This window comes from Catharus ustulatus, chromosome 1, assembly GCF_009819885.2.
Source record: "Catharus ustulatus isolate bCatUst1 chromosome 1, bCatUst1.pri.v2, whole genome shotgun sequence".
In the NCBI taxonomy this organism is placed as follows: Eukaryota; Metazoa; Chordata; class Aves; order Passeriformes; family Turdidae; genus Catharus; species Catharus ustulatus.
In genome coordinates, this window is record NC_046221.1 from 30,554,375 (window position 1) to 30,580,303 (window position 25,929).

The 25,929-nt window shown below is 38.5% G+C and overlaps 1 protein-coding gene across 5 annotated transcripts; it reads left to right on the forward strand.

Annotated features, from left to right (window-relative positions):
* The first annotated feature begins 6,412 nt into the window (after positions 1 to 6,412).
* LRRC72 (leucine rich repeat containing 72) lies at positions 6,413 to 25,459 on the forward strand. 5 transcript variants are annotated; one of them, XM_033071107.2, is made up of 9 exons: positions 6,503 to 6,616; positions 8,967 to 9,040; positions 12,385 to 12,454; positions 14,597 to 14,678; positions 15,888 to 16,001; positions 20,228 to 20,317; positions 22,235 to 22,399; positions 23,597 to 23,624; positions 25,081 to 25,459. In XM_033071107.2, the coding sequence occupies exons 1-9, from the start codon at positions 6,587 to 6,589 to the stop codon at positions 25,244 to 25,246; spliced, it is 819 nt and encodes a 272-aa protein (XP_032926998.1). In that variant the 5' UTR covers positions 6,503 to 6,586; the 3' UTR covers positions 25,247 to 25,459. The 5 variants fall into 5 exon arrangements, with proteins under 5 accessions (XP_032927023.1, XP_032927006.1, XP_032926990.1 ...); XM_033071099.2 differs by lacking the exon at positions 8,967 to 9,040 and having other exon boundaries at positions 6,442 to 6,616; XM_033071132.2 differs by lacking the exons at positions 8,967 to 9,040; positions 22,235 to 22,399 and having other exon boundaries at positions 6,413 to 6,616.
* The last annotated feature ends 470 nt before the right edge of the window (positions 25,460 to 25,929 follow it).

Here is a 25,929-nt window from a genome sequence, read left to right on the forward strand (position 1 = left end):
TTACTTGCTCATTTGCCTGCCATTTTTACAGAAATACTCTCAATATTTTATTACCTGGTGCAGTTTTGTGAACTTTAACAAGTATCTTTGCTAGTCATGGGTCTAAATACTGCCAAAACATATCAATATAAATACCATACCCTTACATATCATTGCACAAAATCACTGTGAAAAATAAGAATATGGGCAAAAGAAAATTTTAATCTAAATTTATTAAACTGTTCCTCTGTGGTAGGGAAATCATGATGCCTACCAGCTGTAGAAAAACATCTGAAATCAGTAACAATTCTGTAAGTCATGAAAATCATGAAGCTGCTCTTCAAGCATCTCCTCCAGCTTTTCACCATGAACTGTTACCTGCTCCCATCTTCTCCAACATGCACACAAGAAAGAAGAAACAAAATCAGAAACAGTTGTTAAACATAATTATGGTACTTTCATTCTGCTGCTAATTGACAAAAATAGGAAAAATTTATGAATAATTTCACGACCATAAGGCGCACCGGACTATAAGGCACACCCCCCGGGAGTCAGCAAAATTTGCCACTTTGTAGGTCATATAAGGCGCACCAGACTATAAGGCGCACTTTTTTTTTGCAGTGAGGCTCCGCCCCCAGCTCCCCCCGCGCGGTTGCTGGCCAACGCCCCGCCTCAACCTGGCAGCCATGGGCCCCCGGGACCATCTGGACCCGGGAGGGGGGGTGCTGCGGGCCCCTGGCCCCACCTCCACTCGGCTGCCGCGGCACTGCCGGCTCCCCCCACGGCTCATGGCTCACACTTCCGGGGTGGCAAATGTCGCAACTTTGTCCATCATGTAAGGCGCACCAGACTATAAGGTGCACTTCCGGGTTTGAGGGAAAATTTTAGTCAAAAGGGTGCACCTTATAGTCGTGAAATTACTGTACACGACCCCAAGAAGAAAACAATGGACTTGATCTGGGAGATCTGTCCCAAGTCTAGGTCCTATTTTCTGTGCCGACACTGCAATAGTGGCTTTTGCCATATACAAAAATTTAAGAGACAACTGAGAATAAATCCATTACTTGCCTTTGATGCATTGCTCTGGTGTACAGAAGTCATTTGAACCTTAACTCTTTTACTAGGTTTAGCTGTTTTTTCGTAGCTTTAGCCTAGGTACAGTACTAAGTATATGACAAGAATTACAAAATAAGACCAGTAATAGTAACAAAGTGTGTAAGTACGTAATTCATTCACACAGTTCAGGTCAGGATAGACTAAACAACAGTTACAGGACACCAAAATATCAAATCAATGAGAAAGATGAGTCAGAGTTTCTCCCAAGGTAAAACCATGAAGAACCAATTTCAGTGCCAGATAGTCAAGGGACATAATGTATTCCATATTTAGATTAGGATGTATGATCAGTATTATATAAAATTATATAAATTATATAAATTATATAAATTAATATTATATAAATAAAGAAATTTTTTTATAATTCAGATAATAATTTTAAGAGTCCTGGTATTAAGATTGCAGTCCTTTTCCCTTGAATGAATGTGCATTCAAGTTCTTATATGTATAAATTTGAACTCTTCTTCAGACTTTAGTTTTCTGCATATAATCAATTTATATCTATTTAATAATACAGTATGAATTCAGCACAGGACATGTATTATCCCCATGGCATTAACTGACCAATTAAATTATTACACTTGTTATTGGGAATGCTTATGGTCTCTGAGCACTTTCTCTAAACCCTCCTGGCTCCGTAGAGAGTGTTTAGGGGTCAGCAATGGATACAGACCCTCCAACACCCAAGGAAATTGATTCAGAACTGCTTTTGTGCATCTCTGTGTGGTACAGTCTTGCACCATATAAACACAGTCTCATTGTCAACATATTAAAAAGACAGAATACTGGAAGTTTACATCTGATAATTACATTGGCAGATATCACTATTAAATATTATTTGAAAATGAAAAGTTAATGACTTTTTTCAGTATCTGCAGGTTACGAAACAGCTCACTGACAGAGAAATCTCTGAATTAACAGGGACACTGGATCAGTCATCAGTAAGAACAGCATTGACCTCTACTTGCAGAGACCTGTGTAGAAATTCTTCTAGCAAATAGTTATTATTTAATGGTTAAGGTAATCAACTTTGTTACAAAGCAATATTAAAAGTTTTAAACATGCATAATATGTTTTTATGAAAAATACTGTCAATATTAAAATTAATACATATGTATGTATGTATGTATTTATTTATTTATATATTAGAATAGCTATAAATCATTGTGGAAGTGCACATGCAACATTTGAAAGATTAGGATGCAAATTTCTAAGAATAGAGTAATCGGATCATTTGCCAAAAGGATGTTGTTTGCAGCATGTTGTTTACATACCCATAAAAGAGCTGCAGCAGACAATAATTTCTTTTCTGATTGTTGGTCAGACTGCAGGAACATTCCAAGATGCAGAATGGCCAGGGAACAAAGAGTTAGCTATATTGAAATGAAAGATATGTCCAAATTGTGCTGATAAAAAAATAAGACCGAGAACTTATAAACCTGTTGGACCTCCTCTCCAGCAGGCTTGTCACATCAGTGGTGGTGGGTCTTTCTTCTCTAGAGTAGTATTCAGTTGTCAAGCCAGAATGAAGCTGGATTCATACCAGGTGGTTCATCCATTTGATACAGTCTGCTGGGACAATTTTGCCATAGGTTGCATCTGGACTGTTTTATCTTCTTTCCTTACACTCACCATTGTGTATAATATATTAATTTATGTTATGCATAATACTAGAAAAATTAAATAAAGGTTCCCAGGCAGCAGGCTAACCATTCCAGTTAATCATTACCTTCAAACTGAAAACAGTCTGAACTGTTTAGATACAGGATCAATGCTGTATTATTTATTTAAAAAAAAACAAACAACCACCTCCCAAAATTCTGCTCCTGAACCTGCTAAAGGGTCGCTGGGATGTTATCAGTGCCATCAGCAAGATTAATAGCATGAGAGAGATAAGTGGTTCGAATTCCGGAATGCTTTAGATAGCTCTGAGTGTTTGAAACATCTGCACAAGGCTTGTAGCTACTGGACCTATGACAGAACTGCACTCTTCTGGAGCAATAGCTGGAATGCAGGTGGGATATCCTACTGATCTTTCCTCAGGCTTCTGGCTTTCACCTGATAAACACTGATAACAGATTTCCGGTTACAAGAAGAAAAAAGGAAATACACATTTATCTACAATATTTTGCATTTCACTTTCCACTTGAAACATATTTAATAACCTCAAAAAACAAATTAATTGTGCTATTTTTTCTGTATCGTTAGTATAACATAGTCAATTTTAAATTCATCCCAGATAGTGATTTTTTTCTTTGATGGATGTTCTATAAGTAGCAGAATTGCACAAACATGTGAGATGGAAAATAATTCTGTAGTTTAATCTACTTTCTTTGGGGGATTGGACTAGATGACCTCCAGAAATCCATTCCAATGTAAATTAAGCAAGTTCTATAAAATGTAGATACAGTTTTTTAAAATATCCTTGTGGAAAAGCCATTCAGCACAGTACCTTTTCTAATATCATAGGCAAAGAACAACTGAATTCTGAAGATCATAAACTTTGGTGATTAAAAATATCACATATTAGGCATTGATTTTAGTATATTTAATATTTCACAGCCATTGAACAACAGGTTAAGTTACAAAAAGCTATTGTGCCATCAGTTTTTCAGTAGAGTACTGTTAAGATCATTGGGAAGTAAAACAATGGAAGAATGATTTAGCATATCAAATCATTATTGTCCAAGTGTCAGTCACTAGACTGTGATAAAACTCTTCCACAGAAGTTTTCCCCAGAGATCGTGAAGCATGTGGGTGACGGAACAAGACAGCATCCAACAGAGACATTACATTTTAAATCAGGTTTAATCTGAATTTTATTGTCCCTAGCAAATCTGTGTTTCTATAATGTGGTCTCTAAAGCAATACAATTACAATGTCCTATATCCTTGGTGTGTGGCTGAAGCATGGACATACCAGGAGGCCACTGAAGTAGAGAACAAAAGTTGTCACTTCTCAAGGCACCTGTATCCTCATGATTTGCAAAATCAGTAACCTTCTGTTCTGCCCTATCACCTTTGTCAGTAAAAGCACATCAGTCTGTGCTTTCCCCTATTTCTATGTTCTGTTATCACATACTATAAGGTCACATTGTCTTGTTGCAACTGCTTATCCATGCATAAGGACATTAAGTATTTTTACTATATAAATATGAGAACTTTTTTTTGAAAAATATGTAAATATGTACAGCAAGTCAGCCATTATTCTGAGTAACACAAAGGACGGTGACAGTTCAGTCTGAACAAAAAATATTCATTTTCTGCCCAAGTTCCTTTAAACTCATTGGGGATTTTAACTGTCAACTTGCATATTCAGAAAGAAATAGATGTTAACTTTACTGAATTTGAGACAGTCTCTACAGTTGCTGATAGAGACCAGCTCCTCAAAACCCCAAAACATATCAAAAAAGCCCCCTCACCCCACATACATCATAGCTCTATGAGAGAGTACAACAAAATACCTTCCAAAGGTTCCCTCTTTCTCTTTTCCCACACTTAATTACCAAATTTTCTTTTCCTATCATGTTAATTGGACAAGTTGATAAGTCACTTTTAGTATTAAATGTGACTTTAATTACTACCTTGCCCTTCACAGTTCTAAACTGGTAGCTATGTCTTGTTGATTGAAAACACTGAACTTGAATGTAGAATGAAAAAATACAGAACTTGGTACCAGTTTCTTCTTCTCCATTACAGTTCCACTTTTCATTATTTTAAATACCCTAGAGATATTTTTAGAAGCTAAAACAGGGGATTAAAGGAATTTCTCTTGTCAGTTTTTTACCTTTAACATGTCTAGTTTTCTTATTTGAGGTTTCTATTTATTTAAAGCTACCTATCTGAAATGGAAGCCACCCACAGAATTTTTTCCATGAAAATTAGATATTTGCAATATAATCCTTGCACTGTAGTTCCATTCCTCCATCATACACACTACATCTTGCTTCAGTGGTCTGAACAAGCAAAGGCATGCACATAATTAATTCCATGAGGGACAGCTTATTCATATATTTGCACACACAACTCTTGTTCTTTGTATATCAGTTACACATAATTTACAATGACTATTTCTGCTAACTTGAGTACTCAGCATAAATTAAATTCTAAATAAAGCTCCAAGTTTTCAGACATTTTTTTTTGTTGCAGCTTGATCAAACATTTTCTATTGTCCTACTTACATATGAGTGCGTGCACACACACACACTGGAAATGGCTTTTTCTATTCTTCAGCTTGTGCTATGCAGTAAAATGGTTATAAAAATAGCAACATGGCAACAGTTGCTTGCACATGTGGATGTCATAAACATTTTGTGTTCCTTTCCAGCCAAACTCAATCCAAAGCACTGTCACAGCAGTGGGCCCACTCCAGGAGTCAGCACGGGAGAGGGGCTCTCAGGCACCAAGGTGATTTGCAAGTTGCAAGGGAGTAATACATACGGTGTGAATTAGCTGTAAATTAAATGCACAAGTGTTTTCTTTATAAGTGACATGTATTTCGGTGGAATTTCTTCACAGAAAGAGTGATTAGACATTGGAATGGACTGCCCAGGGAGGTGGTGGAGTCTCAGTCCCTGAAGGTTTTTAAGGAAAGACAGGATGTGGCACTTACTACCGTGATCTAGTGGGCACGGTGGGATTTGGTCATAGTAAAAAAAGCAAGCAATCACACTAATCACACTTTTTCTGGGTTGTGAGTGAATATGATCCAGGAGACTGCCCACAGTTATCAGACATCTCTCCCAGTTCCCCTTAGCCATTGCCCATCCAGGATCCCTCCCTGACTCCTGGCTCCCAGTGTGGGTACCCCTCGCTCGCCATTGAGCTCCTTCCCCAGCACAAAGCGCTGTCTTGATTCTCACCCAGGCTCGGGCTCCCATTCCAGTGTTACATGATTCATACAGCATCCCGTTCTAGGACTGTCAGTTCAGGAAAGACACTGAGGTACCGGAGCATGTCCAGAGAAGGGCAAGTGAGATGGTGAAGGGTCTGGAGCACAGGTCTGATGAGAAATAGCTGAGGTAGCTGGGGTTGTTTAGCCTGGAGGAAAGGAGGCTCAGGGCTGACCTTATTGCTTTCTGCACTGCCTGAAAGGAGGCTGTAGCCAGGTGTGGGTCAAGCTTTTCTCCCAGGCAACCAGTGACAGGACCAGAGGACATAGAATCAAGTTGTGCCCGAGGAAAAAACAATTTCTTCACAAGAACGGTGATTAGACATTGGAATGGGTAGCCCGGGCAGGCGGTGGAGTCACCGTACTTTGAGATCTTTAAGGAAAGACTGGATGTGGCACTCAGTAGCGTGATTGAGGCGGTGGTGATCAGTCATAGGTTGAACTTGATGATCTCAGCAGTACTTTCTTAAACTGACTCCGTGATTCTACGGATGCGCCGGGGATACTGGTCCCGAAACCCAGCTCGGCCGCGTCCTGCCCGGCCCAGCTCAGCCCTGGTCTCGCGATCCCGGCCTGCGGCCGCCCACAACGGGGCGCTAACATGGCGGCAGCAGCCACGACCGGCGGGCAGGTGAGCGGACGCCGCCCGTCCTCTCTCCTCGGCCCGCCCCGGCCCGTCGCACCCGCCCGGCCCCAGCGGCCTGGGCCTCGCCCCCTCGCTCTGCGAGGCGCGGCCACCGCACCCCGAGGCGAGGCGCGCTCCATCCTCCGCCGGCGGCGGAAGGTGCTCGGCTCCGCGCCCGGCCCCGGGGCGGCAGAGAGCGGCTCGGATCCTCCGAGAGAGCCGGGGCAGGCCTTGCTATCCTTCCCAGGCAGCGGCTGAGCACGCCTGAGCCTGGCGGGCCCCGCCGGGGCCGCGCGGTGCTGCGGCGGAGACCCGAGGCTGGCAGGGACGGGGCTCCAGGGTAGGAAGAGCATGAGATCTCGCATCACGGAGTATTCGAAATACGAATCTTTGAGCACAGCCTGACTGTGGAACGCGACACCCAGGATTGGTGCTCTCTGCCTCTCTGTCGCGGCGGCACTCCCCATCGGTGTGTCCCGCAGTACCGGGGCCTAACATCGGCACACTCGGGGTGGCTCACAGCTGCTTTACTCCAGAGATCACTTGGTGTTCCGTGGGCAGATTTTGCACGTGTAGAAACAAAAACTATGGCTATTTATGCCAGATCTTTCTCCTACCCGACAGCTGCAGCTGGCAGCTGACAGCTGGCCGTGCCGAGTTCTGGGCAAGTGGCAGGGCCCACACAGCGCTGTGTGGAACAAGCGGCCTGTGAGTGCCTGCCTGCCTCTGGTCAGAGCGTGACACAGGTCCCACACATTTGCAAATTATTTTGTGTAGGTTTAGTACACTCAGAATACGCAGGAGTGGTTGTGCAGCCAATACAGGCCACTCTTGACATGCCTGTGAGTGCTTCCAAGCCATTTTGTACTTGTAAAGTTGTACCAATTTTAAACAATAGTGATCATAATGATGTTGGGCACAATAGCTCATGTAATAAAATCATTTTTGCTGGTACACATTTTATCAACCACTAGTAAGAGATCCATCAGTCTTATGTTAATGGGTTTTGTTGCTTTTGCAAGTTATGACGCATCAGTAATGTACTCTGAAAATAAAAATCATGTCTGCATTTTACAATGTTAAATTTACAAGCAGAGTTTCCTAGATGCACAGTTTTAAGTTTTAAAGTAAAGCTGCATAAAATAAAGTTGTAACTGCCATGCAAAGTAAGCAGTTTCCTTAGTACTGTTAGGTACTGGTTAACTGATCTGAGGGAAAAGCCCATTCTCCAGTTAATTTTTCTCTTCATTTCTACCGACTATGATTCTCCACAAGAAAAGAAAATTAGTGTAGGTGTAGTCTAATCACCAGAGTATTTTTATCGATTTAAATTAGAGTCTGGAAATTTGATAGTTCTTTATCTCTCTTAGACTATGTTACAGTTTGCTAGGATACATGTATTACAGTAATTTCACGAATACAAGCTGCACCATTTTGACTAAAATTTTGCTCCCACACCGGAAATGCGGCTTACACTCAGAGGCAGCTAATATGTGAATAATTTTCTGACATTTCCAACCCCGGAAGTGCCAGCCAGGGTGCCGAGCCAAGCACCTGCCAGTAAAACCCAGGATTTCGTGATTGTTACAAATTGGTTACTGTGTTACGCGGCGGGTGGGGCCAGCTCAGCGCCGGCACCGCGGGGCGGGGAGGCAGGGGAGTTCCCTCCTTCAGGCGGGGGAGAGGCGGGGGGCTCTCTGCTGACATCCCCACGGCTCAGGGAGGAGGCGGGGGCTCCGTGCTGCCATCCTCGCGGCCCGTGGGGTAAGCGGGGGGCTCCTGCCCCCGCCTGCCGCCACAGGAGCAGGCAGGCTCCCCCCCCGTCCTCTGCTGCCGCGGCAGGAGCGGGGGTACTCTTTCCCCTCCTGCCTTCGCCACTGCGGGAGCAGGAGGGCTCCGTCCCTGCCTGCCACCACGGGGCAGTGCTGGGCCAGGGTGAGCGAGCCCAGCAGCGGCGGCGGCCAGCCCTGAGCAGCAGCGCTGAGCGGCCCCACCGAGCTGGACCACCTGGCCCCATCGGCAGCCCTGAGCGGGCCGAGCCTGCGCAGCCTGAGCCAAACCAGTAAACCCCCTGCCATGCCACGGTTCTGTTACTACTTGGCAGCTTTGTTGCACGCAGGTCCTCGCTGCGAACGACAGAGCGGCTTATAATCAGGTGCGGCTTATTTATGGACAAAGAACGAAATGTTTGCCAACACCCGGAGATGCGGCTTATAGTCCGTGCGGCTTGTATTCGTGAAATTACTGTAATTTTGGTCTGCATGTTACTTTAATCACAGAGTTCACATATGTTACCATGTAATGAATCCACAGTGATGCAACATATTATACTGACAAACGTACTCTATACTGTCAGGCAATAGAAAACCAGCTGAAGATCTGTGGCTATAAGAGCAGTGTGGATGTTGTAGCCCTGTATCTGGCTGGACAGTAAGTAAAATGTTTCTTGTTTTGACTTTTACTAAAAGTAGAGCATGTAGTAAATGGTAATCTTTCATAGTGCTTTCTGTGTCAGGAACTGTCTGAACATAATTTATATGTGAAATACCAGTAAATGGTATTCTTACATTGTCCATACACGTGAATGAAGAAGTGGTGAAGGTGCACTGACACGCGGCAGAACTATGCTCACAGCTAACAGCCTCATCCCTAGATACACAATCTGTCTCCAGCAACCCAGAGTTTCTTGATGGTCTGTGAGTTCACAGAGCTGCACATGAATTTCTGCCATGGGGAGCAGAGGAGTGAGACCTGATGGGCTGATCCCTGCCTGTTCTAACAGGCTCGTAAGGCTGGGTGGAAGGAGTATCAAGAAGGCAAATGGAAGAATATGGGACCTGCCCAGTCTAAGAACTGCCAAATTTCTGACCTCCCTGGAGAAATGTGTTACTGCAATGGCAAAACTCAGTGGTACCACCTTTGAAATTACCTGCATCTGTACTGCTAAGAACTGAAGAAAGTGCAGGGCAACATGCAGTGAATACAAGCACAAGAACACTTATTTTGGGCAGGCAGTACTGATGAGAGAACTGATCTCTTCTGAGACATTTATGAAACAGCTTGAGATGTAGGGCAGATGAGGAGAAGAAGACGTGCTAAGTGAAGGAAGGCAAAGCTTTCATGAACCTGTGGGTGATCTAGGTTGATAGAGGTGTATGTTGTAATATGAACATGCTGAGAGGCTGCCATAGGAGGGATGGATACATGACAGGACATACTTCAAAGTTTTGGGAAAGCATGCTTTGAATTTCTGGCCAGGGCACAATTCCAAGTGTTGCATACCTGTCTGCAGCCTCACAACTGCATTCACTGCTCAGATGGTTGATAGCTCATAGAAAAACTACTATAATTTAATACTTCAGGGACAAAGTTTTCAAGGTCTCTTGGTCCAATGAGTTAAAAAAAAAAAAGTGTTAAGGGATTTCAGTGTTGTCTAGTCTGTTTTTAGTGGAAATAATTTGAAAATCTAAATGTGCTTGCTGATATGTTTAAATTCCTTATCACATATCCTGATTTACACCAAGAAAGCATTTTATGCTTTGTGAAGTAAAACACATAGTTACTGTCAATTTTTTAAAAATGTGCATTTTAGAAAGAAGAAAAAGAACAACATTTAAGTGAGAAGTTTAAATAATGGGAAGAGTACAAGGTGCATATATACATGCTTTCTAAACAATACAATTATTATACCACACATGTAAAGAATTAAGACTGTGTATACAGTCTTAATTGACATATTTTCTGTTTTTAAATGCTTAAATGTGTGCCCTCACTGACTTTCAAGTATTTTTATTTGTATAGAATAAAAAGAAATGTTCACATGGCAAATACAGGAATGATCTGTCTTCCCATTAAACTATTTTGGTAAAGATGATGCAAGATGGATTCTTTCATGATTGGATAGAAGTGAATTCTTTTTATTCTTTATCAGTTTATATAAACTTGAATCCCAGCCAAGCTCAGTATCAGATCATACCTCCTTTCTGTTGGTTTGACATATTTTTCTGCTAGCTGAAATAAGAAAATGGAAAAAAAAATAATTAAAGTCAATCAAATAGCAGGGAATGAGTTTATATTTTTAAACCACTGCTATTAAAGGGACATGAAACAATGTATTTTGGACGCTGAAAGCTGTCATCCCAGGAAACCTGATTAACTTGGCAGTAGGTAGAAAAACAGTGCTGCAGGCCAAAAAGGATCAGTTTATAAAAGACATACAGAGTCTGGAAATATCTAGAAAAGGACAGGTTCTTTTAAAATGTTAGAAGAATTAAGCTCTACCTGGGGCAAATTAAATACCTTAATATGAAAAAAAACCAAAACCAAAACACCAACAGATTGTGGCTTGGGTAGTCAAGATGAGGCTGTTAATAGACAGGGAGTAAAGCCAATTAAATGTAAAGCTGTAAACTGGTTATAGAGCGACCCAGGATATAAGACATTTTGGCTTTGCTACCTGAAATGTAGTTCAGAGATGCACAGAAGAATGAGACAGGAGCTCTATGTTCTGTCGACAGCCATCTGCCTGTCCCTGCTACTTGCAGTAATGTCTTTTTCTGTTACTTGTGACAGTAGACATATTAAGCTGCAGGATTATTTTGTATGGTTTATCTGAAGAAGCCAAATAAACAGTTTAAAGTAACAACCTGAGAGGACAACCTGATTTTCGGTAATACAAGGGACTAAAAGTAGAGCACCTTAACTTTGTAGGGTTTGCTCATGACAGACTTTTCATGTGCAAAAGCAAGATGAGAAAATGCATCCACCCTCCCTTTGTCTGTACCTGGAGGGTGTTTTGGAAAAAAAAAAAAAAAACCCAACAAATAAAAAGACAACATGGAAAGATAGAGACCAGACTTCACAGCTGGAAAACAAACACGCCTTTAGCCTGATGATATGAGGTTAATTTTTATCAGTCCTGTTACTTTCTGAAACACTGGCCTTCATCTTGCAACACATTAAAATCCACAGGGAAATTTTTATTACGGCAATTAAAAAAATGTCAGGTAAAAATAATCTCTAATTTTTCTAGTGGAAATTAGGAACATTTATTTATAGAAATGAAAGTAAAGAAAAGCAATTAGTTAAAATCACTTGGCAGCTCACTAATATTTTGGTGGTGGTCAGTAGGTAGTTTTTTATTTATAGTACACTAGCAAGCTCTAAGTGGTGGATACACAATGAAACATAAAACCATACTAACATGTGGGAGATCATTTCAGCTTCAGTGGATGTACTAAGTTTCTATGAGAATAGGATAGGAGTGGGAAAAAATCAAAATATTTCACAATATACACTAATATGAAAAATAATAAAAAATGCACATTGCTGTGCTTGATATCTGTCTTCTGTTGGCTTCTCTGGCCCTGTGGCTGGACAATCACTGCTGCACCTTCAAAGGAGTTTTGCTTTTAGCTTCATGTCCCCAGGGTGCCAAACTTCTTGTCCGTTGCTCTGAGCAGGATTTCTACAAGCTGCAAAGTACATGTCACTCAGACTCATAACTCATGCTGTTATGGAAAAGCAATTAATGTATCCCTTATTTTGTTCCTGTTTCTTTACCACCTGCTGCCTTGTTATGTTTGCAGGTGTGCAGAGTGCTTACAATGTCTCTGCCATCTTTTCTTTGTGTCTTTGTCTGCTATATATTCTAAGGAAGTGTACCTTTCTAGTTCTTGTATAATATTATTTATCGAAAATTAAAATATTCATAAAATTAGTAAGCACACTATTAATATTAAGAAATTCATTAATCTTTTTTTTTCTTCTACCAGAGGACTAAGAAGTATCCCAAGTCTATCACAGTTTCGGAGATTAAGGTATTTGTGGATTAACAACAATAAGGTAATAAAATATTCCTTTAAAGAGCAGAACAATGCTCAATCTATACTCCCTTATTATTATTTTGTGGTTTTTTCTAGCATAAAGTATTAGATAATGGTCAAAAGAATAAGTTCTTCTAAATTTCCAGGCTAATTTAACTGTTGAATCTAACAGATTTTAAGAAAACTTTTTTTTTGTTTTTTACATTACATTGTATAAGCTAATGTATTTTCCTTTAGATTCACATCAGATTTATTAATTTTGTGTATTTAAGAAGCTGAGGTTTTGTGCTAATTCCTGAGCTCCCAGTGTAGCTAGAGCAGGCAGTTCTTTTGAAGAGTGATGTGGCTGTAGGACAGGATTGCAGGAAATGCATGGCTGTTCTTTTACATTCTTGCAGACATGCATAGTTTATTTCCCGGCAGGCTGGTGGTCGAGGTGAGGCTCCTTTTTGATGTCATGCACACAAGAGTGACATAAAACTCTGTGAAGTGAGCTTCTCCCTGTGCACAGGAAGCAGCACTGCAGCTCTAGGGATGACAGGGTAGGAATATTTTACTGTACAGTAGGTTACACGATTTTCATAGTGAGTCCAAATTCTTAAATCTCCAGAATTGCTTGCTCAGGTAAATAAGTAGTGCAGCAATTTCACGATTATAAGCCGCACTGAGTATAAGCCACATTTCCGGGTGCCAGCAACTTTTTGTTCTTTGTCCATATATAAGTCACACCTGATTATAAGCCGCACATTAAAACACAGAGTGTGATAAAAGGTATCGATTCTATCACCATCTGTTGAGGGTGGGGGCAGTGATCCTTATCTCAACGGCAGATATTCTGCTAATGGGCCATCCATTGAAACCAGGTTGGGCATTGTTCTTTATCTTTTCACAACCCATCCTTCCTCCAGCGAGTCATTTTCTGCTAATGGCCCATTGAATCCCACTGTGTGACTGATAAAATTACTGCATCCCATTGGAGGTTGCTCCAGCCAGGTGGAAGAGACCAACATTTCTTACCAAAATAAAAACAGAGGTTTGGGGACACTAAGGGAGCCCCTTTCTCCACTGGACTCCAGAGGAAAACCGGATTTCTCCACATCACCACTGGACCTCCGGAGGGAAACTGCACCTTGTACAGGAGCACTGCTCCAACTGAATCACATCTGTCACTGCAGGAGGATGCAGCCACCATTTAATGGGACTGCTACCAACACCCTGCCTGATGGGGTGTCAGGTTGTACTCTGTCAGGCTTTGGAGTTTTTTTCTTTGTAGTACTGCATTTCTATTTTAATTTCCCTAGAAAAGAACTGTGATTCCTAATTCCCATATCTTTGCCTGAAGGCCCCTTGATTTCAAAATTATAATAATTTGGAGGGAGGGGGTTTACATTCTCCATTTCAAAGAGAAGCTCCTGCCTTTCTCAGCAGACACCTGTCCTCGAAACTAAAACAGCAACTTTTCGTTCTCTGTCCATGTATAAGCCGCACCTGATTATAAGCCGCACTTTGGGTTTGGACCAAAATTTTAGTCAAAATGGTGTGGCTTATAATTGTGAAATTACTGTATATTGGATTTGACCTTCTCCAAACAAGGAGGTGTGATTCCATAGGGGCTGAAGAGAACTCTTTATTGGAAATACACCCATACATAGAGTGATTTTTTTTTCTGTAACTCTAATTGATTCTCTAAATATGATTAGATGACATTTCTGGTAAATTAGAACAAATTTGTACTCTTTGAACCTGCTGGTGAAAAAATAATTTAAAAACATGATGCTGGGTTTATTCCAATAAATTTTTTCAGGAATATTCTTAAATCAACGTAGGATTATTACACTCTACAAGGGTCTTCTCAAAAATTATTTCAAATGTGAATGGAAGTAAGAGAAAATGTGGAGACCAGTCATTCAAGGAAATGTTTCCAAATACAAACATTAAATCTGTAGTTCAAAAAATCAGTTAAGGCTGTACTACTTGTATTTGATTTGCAATTAGTATTTCTAATGAAGGCTCAGCTTTTAAAAGAGTCCTTAAACCAAGAGTCTTAAACAGAAATACAAGAAACTACCTGTGGTTAAACAGTTTTTAAGAAGACATATTTGTAATTCTATAACACTACATTTAGAATTACATATAACAATTTGTCTAACTCTAATTTCAGATCCAAGATTTAACCTTCTTGATCAAAAACTATTACTTGACTGAACTCTATCTCAACAATAATGAGCTGACAGATATATCAGGTACCAGTCTTCTCTTTTTAGGTTGTTGAGCAGAGGCCTATACTTTCTTTTTTCTGTATTGGCATTCAAATTTATGAAACTAGATGACTAGAGCATGTAACTTATTGGTAGAAAGCTCCCATGTATGCATAATTAATATATGCTAATTCTTAGGTATTTAATTTTTCCAGCATACTGGAGTGGCAATAAGGTGATGTACTCATTCTGGTCTAAAGGATGAAACGTAATTTACTTTATGTCAGGAAATTGTGAAATATTTTTGATCTTACATGACCATATTTAATATTGAGAATTTATAACCAGAAATATTTTGCAAAGTTAATGCCAAACTTGTTTTATTTTAAAAATGCATGTCTCATACTTCTATTTTAGTTTTGCTTGCCCTTGTAGATTAAAATGGTTTTACCAGACTAGTGAATTTGTGAATGGACAGGCCAAAGCATAATACATTTCTAAATATTTTAGACATTTTAAATGTTATTTTTTTTTCTGTCCCTATAAAATGCTGGGATGAGAAATAATGTTGATTAGTTTTTGTGAGATTGCATGCAAACTTCATCTTTGAAAGATATAAACATGGATACAACAGACAATTCAGATGATAACAAAATATGGGTAAACATAAATGTATCATTAGTAGAGAAATTTAGATAAAATACTGTATATAATTTGGAAAATGAGATGTCTAATCTTGATGTGTGAGGATGTGAACACAGTCTGGGTCAAAACAACACTTTGAAATAGCTTTTTAATACATCAATAACTGCTTGAAACGGAACTATTTTCTAAGGAATTCAATCTTTATTACTTGTGGACAAAGGTAGTATTAGGAGTTGTTTGTAGGGCAAAGGTAATATTAGGTCAAGGTAAAAGGAAGTGAATTAACCAAACATTAGGAGGAATGAAGGGAGGTAGAAGAGAGGTTGCAGTTGAGGCTGATTTGTTGATGCAAGGGTGATGTGGATAAATAGAAAAAACTGGAATGAAGAAAAGTTAGGCATGTGTTTAAAGGATGCGACTAAAAAGGTGAAAAGGATATTGAAAGATCTTTAATTTACAGTTTTAATTAACATCTCATAAAATGTGTTAGCAAAAGACAGGCATAGATAGATAACTAAAATATGAAATTCAGTGTACAGCATAGCAAAATAATGTTCTAATAAAGGCAGCTATGGTGAAAATGATTAATTATTTTTCATTTTATTTCAGGTGCTCTGAAACACTTATGTTCATTACAGATTCTGTTTCTTCACAACAACGAGTTAAAAAAACTTGGCAAAACAGTGAAGGAATTGAAAGGAATGATAAGCTTGCAGACTCTAAGTAATGCCTTATTTTTATTTTGCAGAACAGCAAGTAGCTTTTTAGTTTCTTATCAGGACATTTCTTGTCTATTTCCACATCATTTGCCAATAGCTTTTGAAGCTAATTAGCAGTTTCAGCCAAATTTGACAGAAGAAAGAGATCTATAAGACATGAAAATTCCACAAAGAGTACCTCAACTGAGGAACAACTGCTAAGTGAGTTCAGAAGTTAACTTTTTGGCTGCTGGCTAGCCAGTAGCTTGGATGAGTAGCTTGGAGGGTGTCTAAGCAGTTTACAGCTGCCTCTTTGTAATGGAGCACAGGAGTGTGGTGAGATTATCATAGAGGTGAAAGGAGTTGAAAAATGGCTGCTACTGCTCTTCAGAGTGTGAGTGATAGGTTATAGAACCCAAATTCCTGCCTCATTAATTCTCTTGCTTATAGAACTTCCTTTCTGCATCTTTTTGGTGGACTGTGGATTTCTGAAGTCTAAGAATAAATGCACTTTGGGTATTATTCATAACAATATCTGTTAAAGAGCATGCTTTCTGATACACTGGCTGAAAATGAAAATAGCACCATGTCTGAAATTTCAAATGAAATTATACAAAACAGTGTTGGCGCTACTAAGTTACAATGTAAGATGTAGCCTCCAGGGAAGGTAGGATTTTGTGCTATTAAGATGTTGAGAGTGAAAATATAAGCAGTCTTTTTCCATGATTCCTAAAGGAATGTCAACATAGGTCATGCCAAATGCTTAGTACTTGGGAGAAGACAGTAAACAAGTTTTGTGCCTTGGTGACATGGTTAAGGAGGTGAATGTCAGAATCTTACCAGGCCATCACACCTCCTTAGGCATTCAGAAAACTGAATGTCTAATTATGGGAAATGAAAATATGAATGAAAAATTAAACTTAATTGAACTTGACCCTGGACCAAAACTAAGAAAAACAAATCAAGTGCTTAGGAAGACAACATGCCAGCCAAACTATTGAAATTCTTTTCATTTTATCCAAGATAGAAAAATTAGTCCATTTAAGAATGCAGTTGTTTGAAGTGATTAGGCAGCATCTGGAGAGACATCCTATGTATGAATGGTGCAGTCACTTGAATTTAATGTTAGCTCTACAAATTAATAAGGAGCTTCAACAAGGACAGGAAGTTGTACTTGTTGCAACCGTCTGTGGGAAATACATAGCAGACAGTCAAAGTGCTGCTGAGTTATTATAAATGGCAGTTACAAAGGCACAGTGAAAATTGGATGTAAATTGGACTGGCCACCACCATAGAAAAGGAAGTGTTTGAAAGAACAATCAAACAATATATATAATATACTGATCTACCCTAATTAAATTTAAAAAAAAAAGTTTTTATAGATTAAGTAGTAAGAATAGTAAGAAACTTAACATCCTTAATAACCATAACTTTGAAGTCATTCCTTCTTGACCTTTGCAGTCATGAAAAAACTGTCAATGTGTTTACTTCAAGGGTATTTTATAATAATGAATGCTTGAATTAACAGGTCTCTATGGGTTTAATAAAATGTCCTGTCATATTTGAAGTCAATTAATTCGGTAAATGAACAAAATAAATTTAAAAAGTCATATCTTATATATCATATTACTATATAATTTATCTGCCTTCTTGCAATATTAATAAATATTAAATGGGTGCAAAGTTTGCCCTGTATAGCTTTGAAAAGGACTGTGCCCATAAATCACTTCTATAAAACAAAACCAGTGCGATTTCTCACTGTTATGAGGTAGATCTTTTTTATTGCCAATCTGATTAAAAAAAAAAATTACTTGCTAGCCTTCAGTAGAGCTCCTGGATGCTTAACAATGTTTTATTATTTTGTAGCTCTTGGGGACAATAGAACTATTAAATAGAACTATTATTGTTTGCTTCAGGAGTAGCCTGCCAAAATATTGCATTTCTCTTCCTGAAGGCTCTCTCGTGATTTTAGCCACTGCCCTGCACTGGATGTGTGGCATACCATCCTTCATCAGGTATCTAGGGAAGACACTCAGCTTCAAAAGATTTACTGCACATGCTGCTTACAACTGCAGCCTTCTGGGAGAGTTTCTTTATGGGCTCACCTTGTGCTCACATCTCCCTTTTGGAATCCAAGATTTTTGTTACGTACTCTGTAAATTGCCTCAACTGATTTATTGTCCGCAGCTGATTTATTGTCCTGCTCGGAAAACTCAGGCCTCAGAAAACTCTCCTGTTCACTGTGTTTCTGCCCCATGTGGCAGAGGCACACTGTTTTCCTACACTCCAAATAGAGAAAACAGACAAAACTGTGGAGGAAGAAAGCATTATCCTAATTTGTAGAACTAAAATTGCACGACCTTGACAAGAAAGTAGATAGCTCAGCCAGGAATTGATCCCAGATGTTTTGTAAAACAAAACCATCTTGATCTGTACAATGGTTAAATTCATTGTAAAAATGAGTAGCAGAAAAATGCACATTCTCTAAAACAAACCTACAAATCAGTGTTGTTGAGCAGGGATGTAGTCCAAGCAGCATCCAGATTCGCAAGTGTTTAATATCAGACTTGGTTTGTGCCTTGGAAAAAATCTCTCTTGAATCTTTTTTCTATTCCACCACCAAAAATATCTGATTTTAGAGATCTTTCAGGAACATTTTTCTCTTTGGAGTGCTATAGTATATTTTCTTGACTTGAGGACAGACTTATCAGATACATAAATAGTATCCTTTCTGATTAACACTTTCTAGGAAAAAATTCTTTCAGTTAAAATATAACTTTCTTTTGCTGCCACCTTGTGGGTGTCTTACTAATTTTAAGTACAGTGATTTTTTAAAAATTGTTAAAGAATTAAAATTAAAAGTTCTCCTCTGAATGTATGAACAGGTGTTTTCTGTGTAGGAGAGGACAAATGTTCATTCCAGCCTTGAAGTTGCATCTTTAAAATACCTGCTAAATCCCATCAAGCACTGAGCCCTCTCAGCAGTCGTATTTGTCCTGAAGAACATGAAATTGCATCTTGTAGTTTGCAAATCTGTGTGGAATATTTTCAGACTCTTTTCTTCTACTATCTCTTACTTGCTTCTGTAATACCATCTTCCTCCATCTAACTGCTAAAATAACATATTTTTTTTTTACCCTGGAGCAAGTATCAGTCACAGCCTCTCCCCAAAAAAACAGATGACTGTAGACTGTAGCAGTAGTTGTAAAAATGATTAATTTAAGATTTTTTTTCCCCCACTCTGGTCTCAAGGTGAAAACCTCCTGATTATTTTTACTGTCTTAGAGGAACAGCATTTGTATAAAGAGATAAAAAGCATTATTATGTTTTTTTTATTTAGAAGAGGTCCCATCCCACAACACTTGTTTATTAGCTCAGCTGTGAATGAGCCAGTTCCTATTTTACTCAGCCTCAGATATCCTTGTCACTAAACAACCTGATTTAGCATGTGAGCTAGGTTAATGTTCCCCACCTGGCAAAGCAGCAGCACAGGCTTCATACTTTTCTCTATGTTACAAAGGTTTGGTTATACAGCTAATGTGAACCTGAACAGAAACATTTTAGCCAAGATGCTAATGGGATTTTGGAGCTTGGTATCTCCAGTCTCAAGGAAAGTAACTGGGACCCAGGTTCTTTGGAATTTAGGCCCTCTGAAACATTTTTCTCGTACATTCCTTGAGTTTTCAAACTCATAATCTGTCAAAATATCAGAAAGCTGAATATTTGCATTTTATATTGTGTCTGTGGGATACAGCCTTTTATCAGCTCTGATAAAGTCTTAGGTGTCCTAAAGCTCATCTGATATTAATAACTCCATGCTCCTACAAATTTTGTCTTATATTTAAGCTGTCACACCTAAAAGACCATTACTATTTAAAATAGGCATTACCTAACAATAAGTAAGAAAATAAAAGCTAACACTTCAGTGTTTTTTTTCTGTAGATCTTAAAAAATAGACAAAAACTGTAAAGGTTTGGAGGGCATGATGACACCTTTACTCAGTTTTTGCCTCTAGTATTTTGCATACTCTGCAGTAGGTCAGTTCCTGCAGTCCATGTTTAGATAAGTGATTTCAGGTGTGTAAAGAGACTACTTTGTTTACCCAGCCGAAGAACAATTTGAATTTGGTATTTTGCACAAAATCTTTGGCTCCTAGTTACCTTTAATTTTCCTGTCTTGCAAAGTTGTTGTTTTGCTGGGTTTGTTTTTTTGTGACACTGTTGTTCTTTTTTTTCTGTATACATTTTGCAGACCTATTCCAAAACCCTCTGGCATATGATCCAGACTACCGGCTTTATGTGATATACTTCCTTCCTTCAGTTCAGCTCCTTGACAGGAAGTGTAAGGATTGCTTTCCTCTCTCACAAAGCATTGACAGTTGCTTTTGATTCTAACCAGTTTGGAAAAATAGGTGAAATTATCCTATCTGATCTTTTACACGCATTTGTTGATATAGAAAGAGAACTAATGAACAAGATACCTATTTTTTGTAAGATTTATCGCGCAAAAAGAGTTTGCATGGCATAAACACTTTGTCAAATGTTTTTGCTCTCTTTTTCTTTTTAAGTTGTGTTGGTATTTCTTGTGTTTTGGTCATTTGGGTAAAGATAAAAGCTTGTGCTTAGACACATGTATCTTCCTTTGTGCTTTCAGACTGTATAGTCACATAGATGAGTGTGCTTACTTAGGTTTGGATAATATCCTGAGCTATCTACATGTTTCTGTATGGTTTAAGTATGTATATACACATTTCTTGAGATAGTAAATGCAGACCAAGCTTTTGAATATAATAAATATTCACAAGTTATCAAGGGAGCTTTCATAGCTTGTCTACTGTAAATTCTACAGAAAAAAAAAATGTCTTAAGAATAGCCAGATTTTAAATCGGTGAATCCACAAACATGCCACAATGTACCCAGAAAATCACCTTTGGTGATTTTTGTCTCTGGTGTTTGGAGAACTGTGTGACTGACAGGACTGACAATTACTGGGGAGTAATGAGAGTAGCTGATTCCTACATCAGCTGTGTAAGAAAGTAGCAAGGAAAAACAGCACTTCTTTGAAAGGGGACTGAGCAAGGCAGATGCAGGACATGTGCAGGTGCTGGGAAGCTGTGCAGCTGCCGGGAAGGAAAGCTGGTGGATGGGCCCCAGCAGGTGCCAGGGGTTGAAGAAGAGTTGCTGGATCTGACCAGGTGCCCATTTGCTCACACAGTCATTTTGCACAGGTACCTCCACTCTCCTGAGCACTTGCTCTTGTATTTCACTTGTGCTTAACACATCTGTCAGGCTGTTACTAAATATCACTTTTTGACTGGGGAGTGATGACTGAAGCTTAATGTGCTGAAAAATAAGTGTTGCATTTGCATGTCTAGAAACACTTCCATAAAACTTCCTGGACTTCATCTCCTAAATACAATTCTACTGTAGTCAGTCCTGGATTAAGACTTGAGGCAGCAATTTGTATCAAGCTGTATCCTGGACTTTCTATTTAGTGAACAGTTTCTCTAAAACATAACAAAGCTTCTTCACCATCTGTAGAACATTACCAGCATAGTCCTGGCTGTCTCCTTCACACAAGACATGTGCTCATGTTCTGTTACCTTCAGGCATGACTGCTGCAGTTCCTTCCTAATTGGTCCCCTAGACACCATGACTCCAAAACTTCCCTGAACATGCTTCTGCCAGTTTCTTGTTCTAAAAGTTTAGCTGACTTCTGTTCCATAGCTGAATACTAAAATAGTATTATAAGATTCATAAAATTGAAGCTACCATCCCAAATTTAACAGTCTCAAACTATTTGTTTAAAAATTTAAGTTATTTCTCTTTAAGTGCAAAACAGGAAAAAATTAAACTTTTCTATTGATTGCACTCTTAGGGTTTTCTTTGTAATTGACCAATGGGAATTGAACTAGCCTTAAACCAGAACTTGTTTTTGCTATTGATAAAGACACTTCCAAATATTTACTGACTTTTGCAAAAGATCTCATTTAAGCAGCATGAAAAGTCTTGCTTTCTAGCATCTTCATTTAAAATTTCTGATCCTATTGCACTCAGAAGAAAATACTTTATTGTAAAGGGCTTCACCCTAAAGCCTTAGAAAGTATCACTCCATGTTTCCATTTTGAATTGCCATGAAATTGTGTAATTAACATCACTATTGTTTAAAAACTGCACAGAAAAAGTATGAATCACCTTTTGTATGCTGCCTTTTCAACCGATAGAAATAAAATTGCATTTTTAATATCCCTTTTAACAGTAGTTACACAAAGAGAAAGGGAGTCAGCGCTTCATCTCTATAACCCCAAAAGGACTTGGGTCACACAGTCAATAGCTTTTGGGAGGAGAGTGGATACATCCCTGGAGACTACAGTGGAATCTAACAGATGCACTCAACCAGCCACGAGACCAATAATGCCCTCAGGTATTTATAATACTTGAAGGAAGGCATATGTTTTTAGGTCATTTGAACTAGGAACCATTTTCTTTATTCATCTGATAAAACGTTATTGGTTTTAGTAATAAAATATAAATGCATCAAGAACTCAGCTGGTTTGCTTCATAAAGTAAGTAGTTGTAGCATCAGCAGGCAACAAATTAATTCTTCTACTGAAGAGTATTGTGGCAGATAAATTCTAGTCACACCCTGTAGTTACAAAATTGTCTTTTAAGATAACTGAATTTTTTTTGTCAGTATTAGTCTTATGTTTAGTTTTACTTATATTTAAAACATCTCAATACACTTCTGACTCTCAGTGCTCAGCATCATAGAGTTTGGATGCCCTCTAGTGCTTTTGCAAGATAATCTCTTCAGGAAAATATTTTCTTCTAGTGTTCTAAATTTTGTGTACCTTGCCTGGTTTTGTAAGCAGATTCATCTTTATGCTTTCTAAGGGGAGAATATTATAATCATGTCTTATGATACAAAACAATTTCTAGAGTTCTTAAAACATTTAGATCTGGAATACAGCATGATCCTGGCATAAGAAAGCAGGCAGATACCACCTGGAACCATGTAACTTGTATCACAATCCAGAACCAACTTCAAAATCCCACACAATTTTGTCAGCTTTTTTGATGTTTCAAAAATTAAAAAACCACCATTTTGCATAGGTAACTGAAACTGAAGCATTTTGAATAGTGTAGATGGAAGTCTGGAAAGTAATCAAATACCTGCAAGTTTTTAAAATGTATATATCACAATAGTAAAACTGAAAGCACAGCATTTAACAATGATTTTGAAGAGGTTGGAAAAAGGAGGATAGTTTAAGCATATGTAATAATTTGTTTTGCTCATGATTATCAAAGCAGGCAGACAGCTGTCTTTATCTCTACACTGCAACCACACACATATAGAGTGACACTATTTTCTGTGAAAGAAAAAAAAGCCTGGGTGTGTAGATCTATAGGATGTAATATGCAAGAAACTTAAAACTACATACACTTAAAAGCTAGCAAATACTTGCTTCCGTAGTAATTTAATAAAATGTCATCTTAAACATTTCAAATTGTGCTAATTTTGAATTTGAACAAGCAATTTAGGATCAAAATAGCAATCAATTCTCAGCTACTCAAATTGCTGTACAGCCAATAATGTCATAATTTGAACTTTCTGTTGTAGGTCATGAATTTGGAAATAACACAAATAAGTAAGTAATGTTTTCAGTGTCTTCTTCCTTTAGCATCTCCAAAGCATTTGAATTTCTCTTCCCATGCCTAAAAAATACCCTAACTGGAGAAAATGTCCAGTAAAAATGAGCTTTTGAAACTGTTTCAGGTCTTTGTATTCAATGTAGCTGCAGTTTGTTGTCTAAAATTTAGTACTGAAAGGTATTCCACATTTGGAAATGGGTACATAGAAATGCTATTTATTTATAAGATCAAACACTGATCACTAGAAAAAGAACGCTCGAAGTATTTGAGCATTAGAATAGTTGTTCTGTATTATGTCCCAGAAAATGTTCTCCTGACTGACTGTTCAAAAATACACTCTGGAAAATACTATGACTTGTAGAATTAAACTTTTTTAGTCTCTACATGATGTTACTTTTATTCTGTTCAGTTTCAAAATCATAGAAGTAAATGTAAAATTTTATCTCTGTGTCTGGATTGAGACAGGAGAAAGGTTGCATTTAATGTGATGGCATTTTAGATGCAAACATTATAAGTGTAGATTTACAAACTTTGCGTATCAGGCTTGGCTTTTCTGTTTAGCTTTACACATGAAAAGATTTGAAAAATGCATTGAAGGAAATAAGGAGAAACCTACATATAATATCCTTTAACAGTACTCTGAGCACAGCTCTTTAAAAACCAAGGTAATTTCAGTTGAAAAATTTTTACCTGCCTTCAGTGCAGTTAGCTGTCCTCATTGATAGAATGGATGAACAGCTGCCTCGAGTCATATTCTGGAAATGCTGAGGCTTTGCAAGGTGCCTTTTGGTTACAAAGTGCATTATACTCAGTGGAAACAGTCCTGTGGCTTATATGAGGTGCTTTACTACAGGGACATCTTTAAGAAATAAGTTCTTATAAGATAAAGTTTTAATACTGTATGTGAGTTGGAAGGTTTTAGTACTTTGTCAGTGCTGCTTTGATGTTGTGAATCTGCTGCTTTTCTCTCACAGACTGCAGCTGTGGTAGGATACATGAACACAAGCTCACAGTGATCTGGATTCAGAGCTTGGAGAATGGATATTTTTCTGCGGGCTAGTTAAGAAACCCACAGTGAAATAAATGTGCATTTCCATTAATGGGTACCAAATCACTTGAATCATTGAATCAGAGCATTAAAAGCACACAAGTATAACTTTCGTGGGTGAAAAAAAAATGAAAACAAAGAAACATTTTAAAATAGTTAATGTTTTAAAAATAATTTACCATTATTTTTTCAGCTAGAATCCCATGAATCTGACCTTTCCTCATTTTGTTTTGCTTTCTTAAATTTGGTAGAAGAAAACCTTCTGAAAATTTAAAATTTTTAAATCCGCCCTCTTTGTGTCATCATGACTACATCTTTCAGTTTCCAGAGAGTGTGTGTCGTAAATTAGTTCTGAAGTGGTTTGGAAATGTTCAGGTAATGGACTTGTTTTTCTCTTTTTGCAGAGTACCATTTGAGGACCCCAAAGATGCAGTTTTAGTACGGGCAACAACAAGATCTTTAATGGAATTTTCCTCTGTGGACTGGAACAAAGTACCCACCTGTCAAGAAAGACGGCTTAAAAACAAAGCAGAAGAGCCCCTTGAGAAGCTGACAGTCCAGTTTAGATGAGAAAAAACACAATTCTCTCTCTAATGTTAACCCCATAAGTAGGTTAACAGCTCAGTAAAACAAGTACACAACAACACACATTTAATTAAGTGAATTTCCTTAAAAAAAATAGTGTAACATTTCTTTTATCATATGTAGCATAGAGAGTGAAGAAATTAAGATAGCAAATGATAAATAGTGGCAATGTTATAATAAAAGTTGTTTGAAATGCAATTCTTACCATAATTTTGTTATCCAAAAGCTGCACATTAATTTTTAGGAAACTAAGGATAAATATTTTATTTCTTATAATACACTTCTGCACATATTTCTCCTTCCATTCTGTCAATGCTTAAAGCCTATGATGCTTTCTAAACGTATCAAAGCCCTTCTTTCAAGTTGCAGCTTGTCTTCTGAGTTCCTTCCTTCTCTCCTAAGTTAGCACAGAGCCACAGGGCAGCCTATGTTGGCAGGGATCTCTGGAGCTTATCTAGCCCAACCTTCCTGTTGGAAGCAAGTCAGAGATGAGGTTGGTTGTCCAGTGGCCTGTCAGGGGGAATCAAAGATTTCCAATGAGCAAGGCAGCACCACTGGGAGAATGTAAACAAGATTGGTGCTGGGGATTTTAGCACACTTCCAAAACCCTCACTCTTTTACCCTGAATCCTTGAAGAGCAACACACCCTTGTGAGCCCCAAACATTAT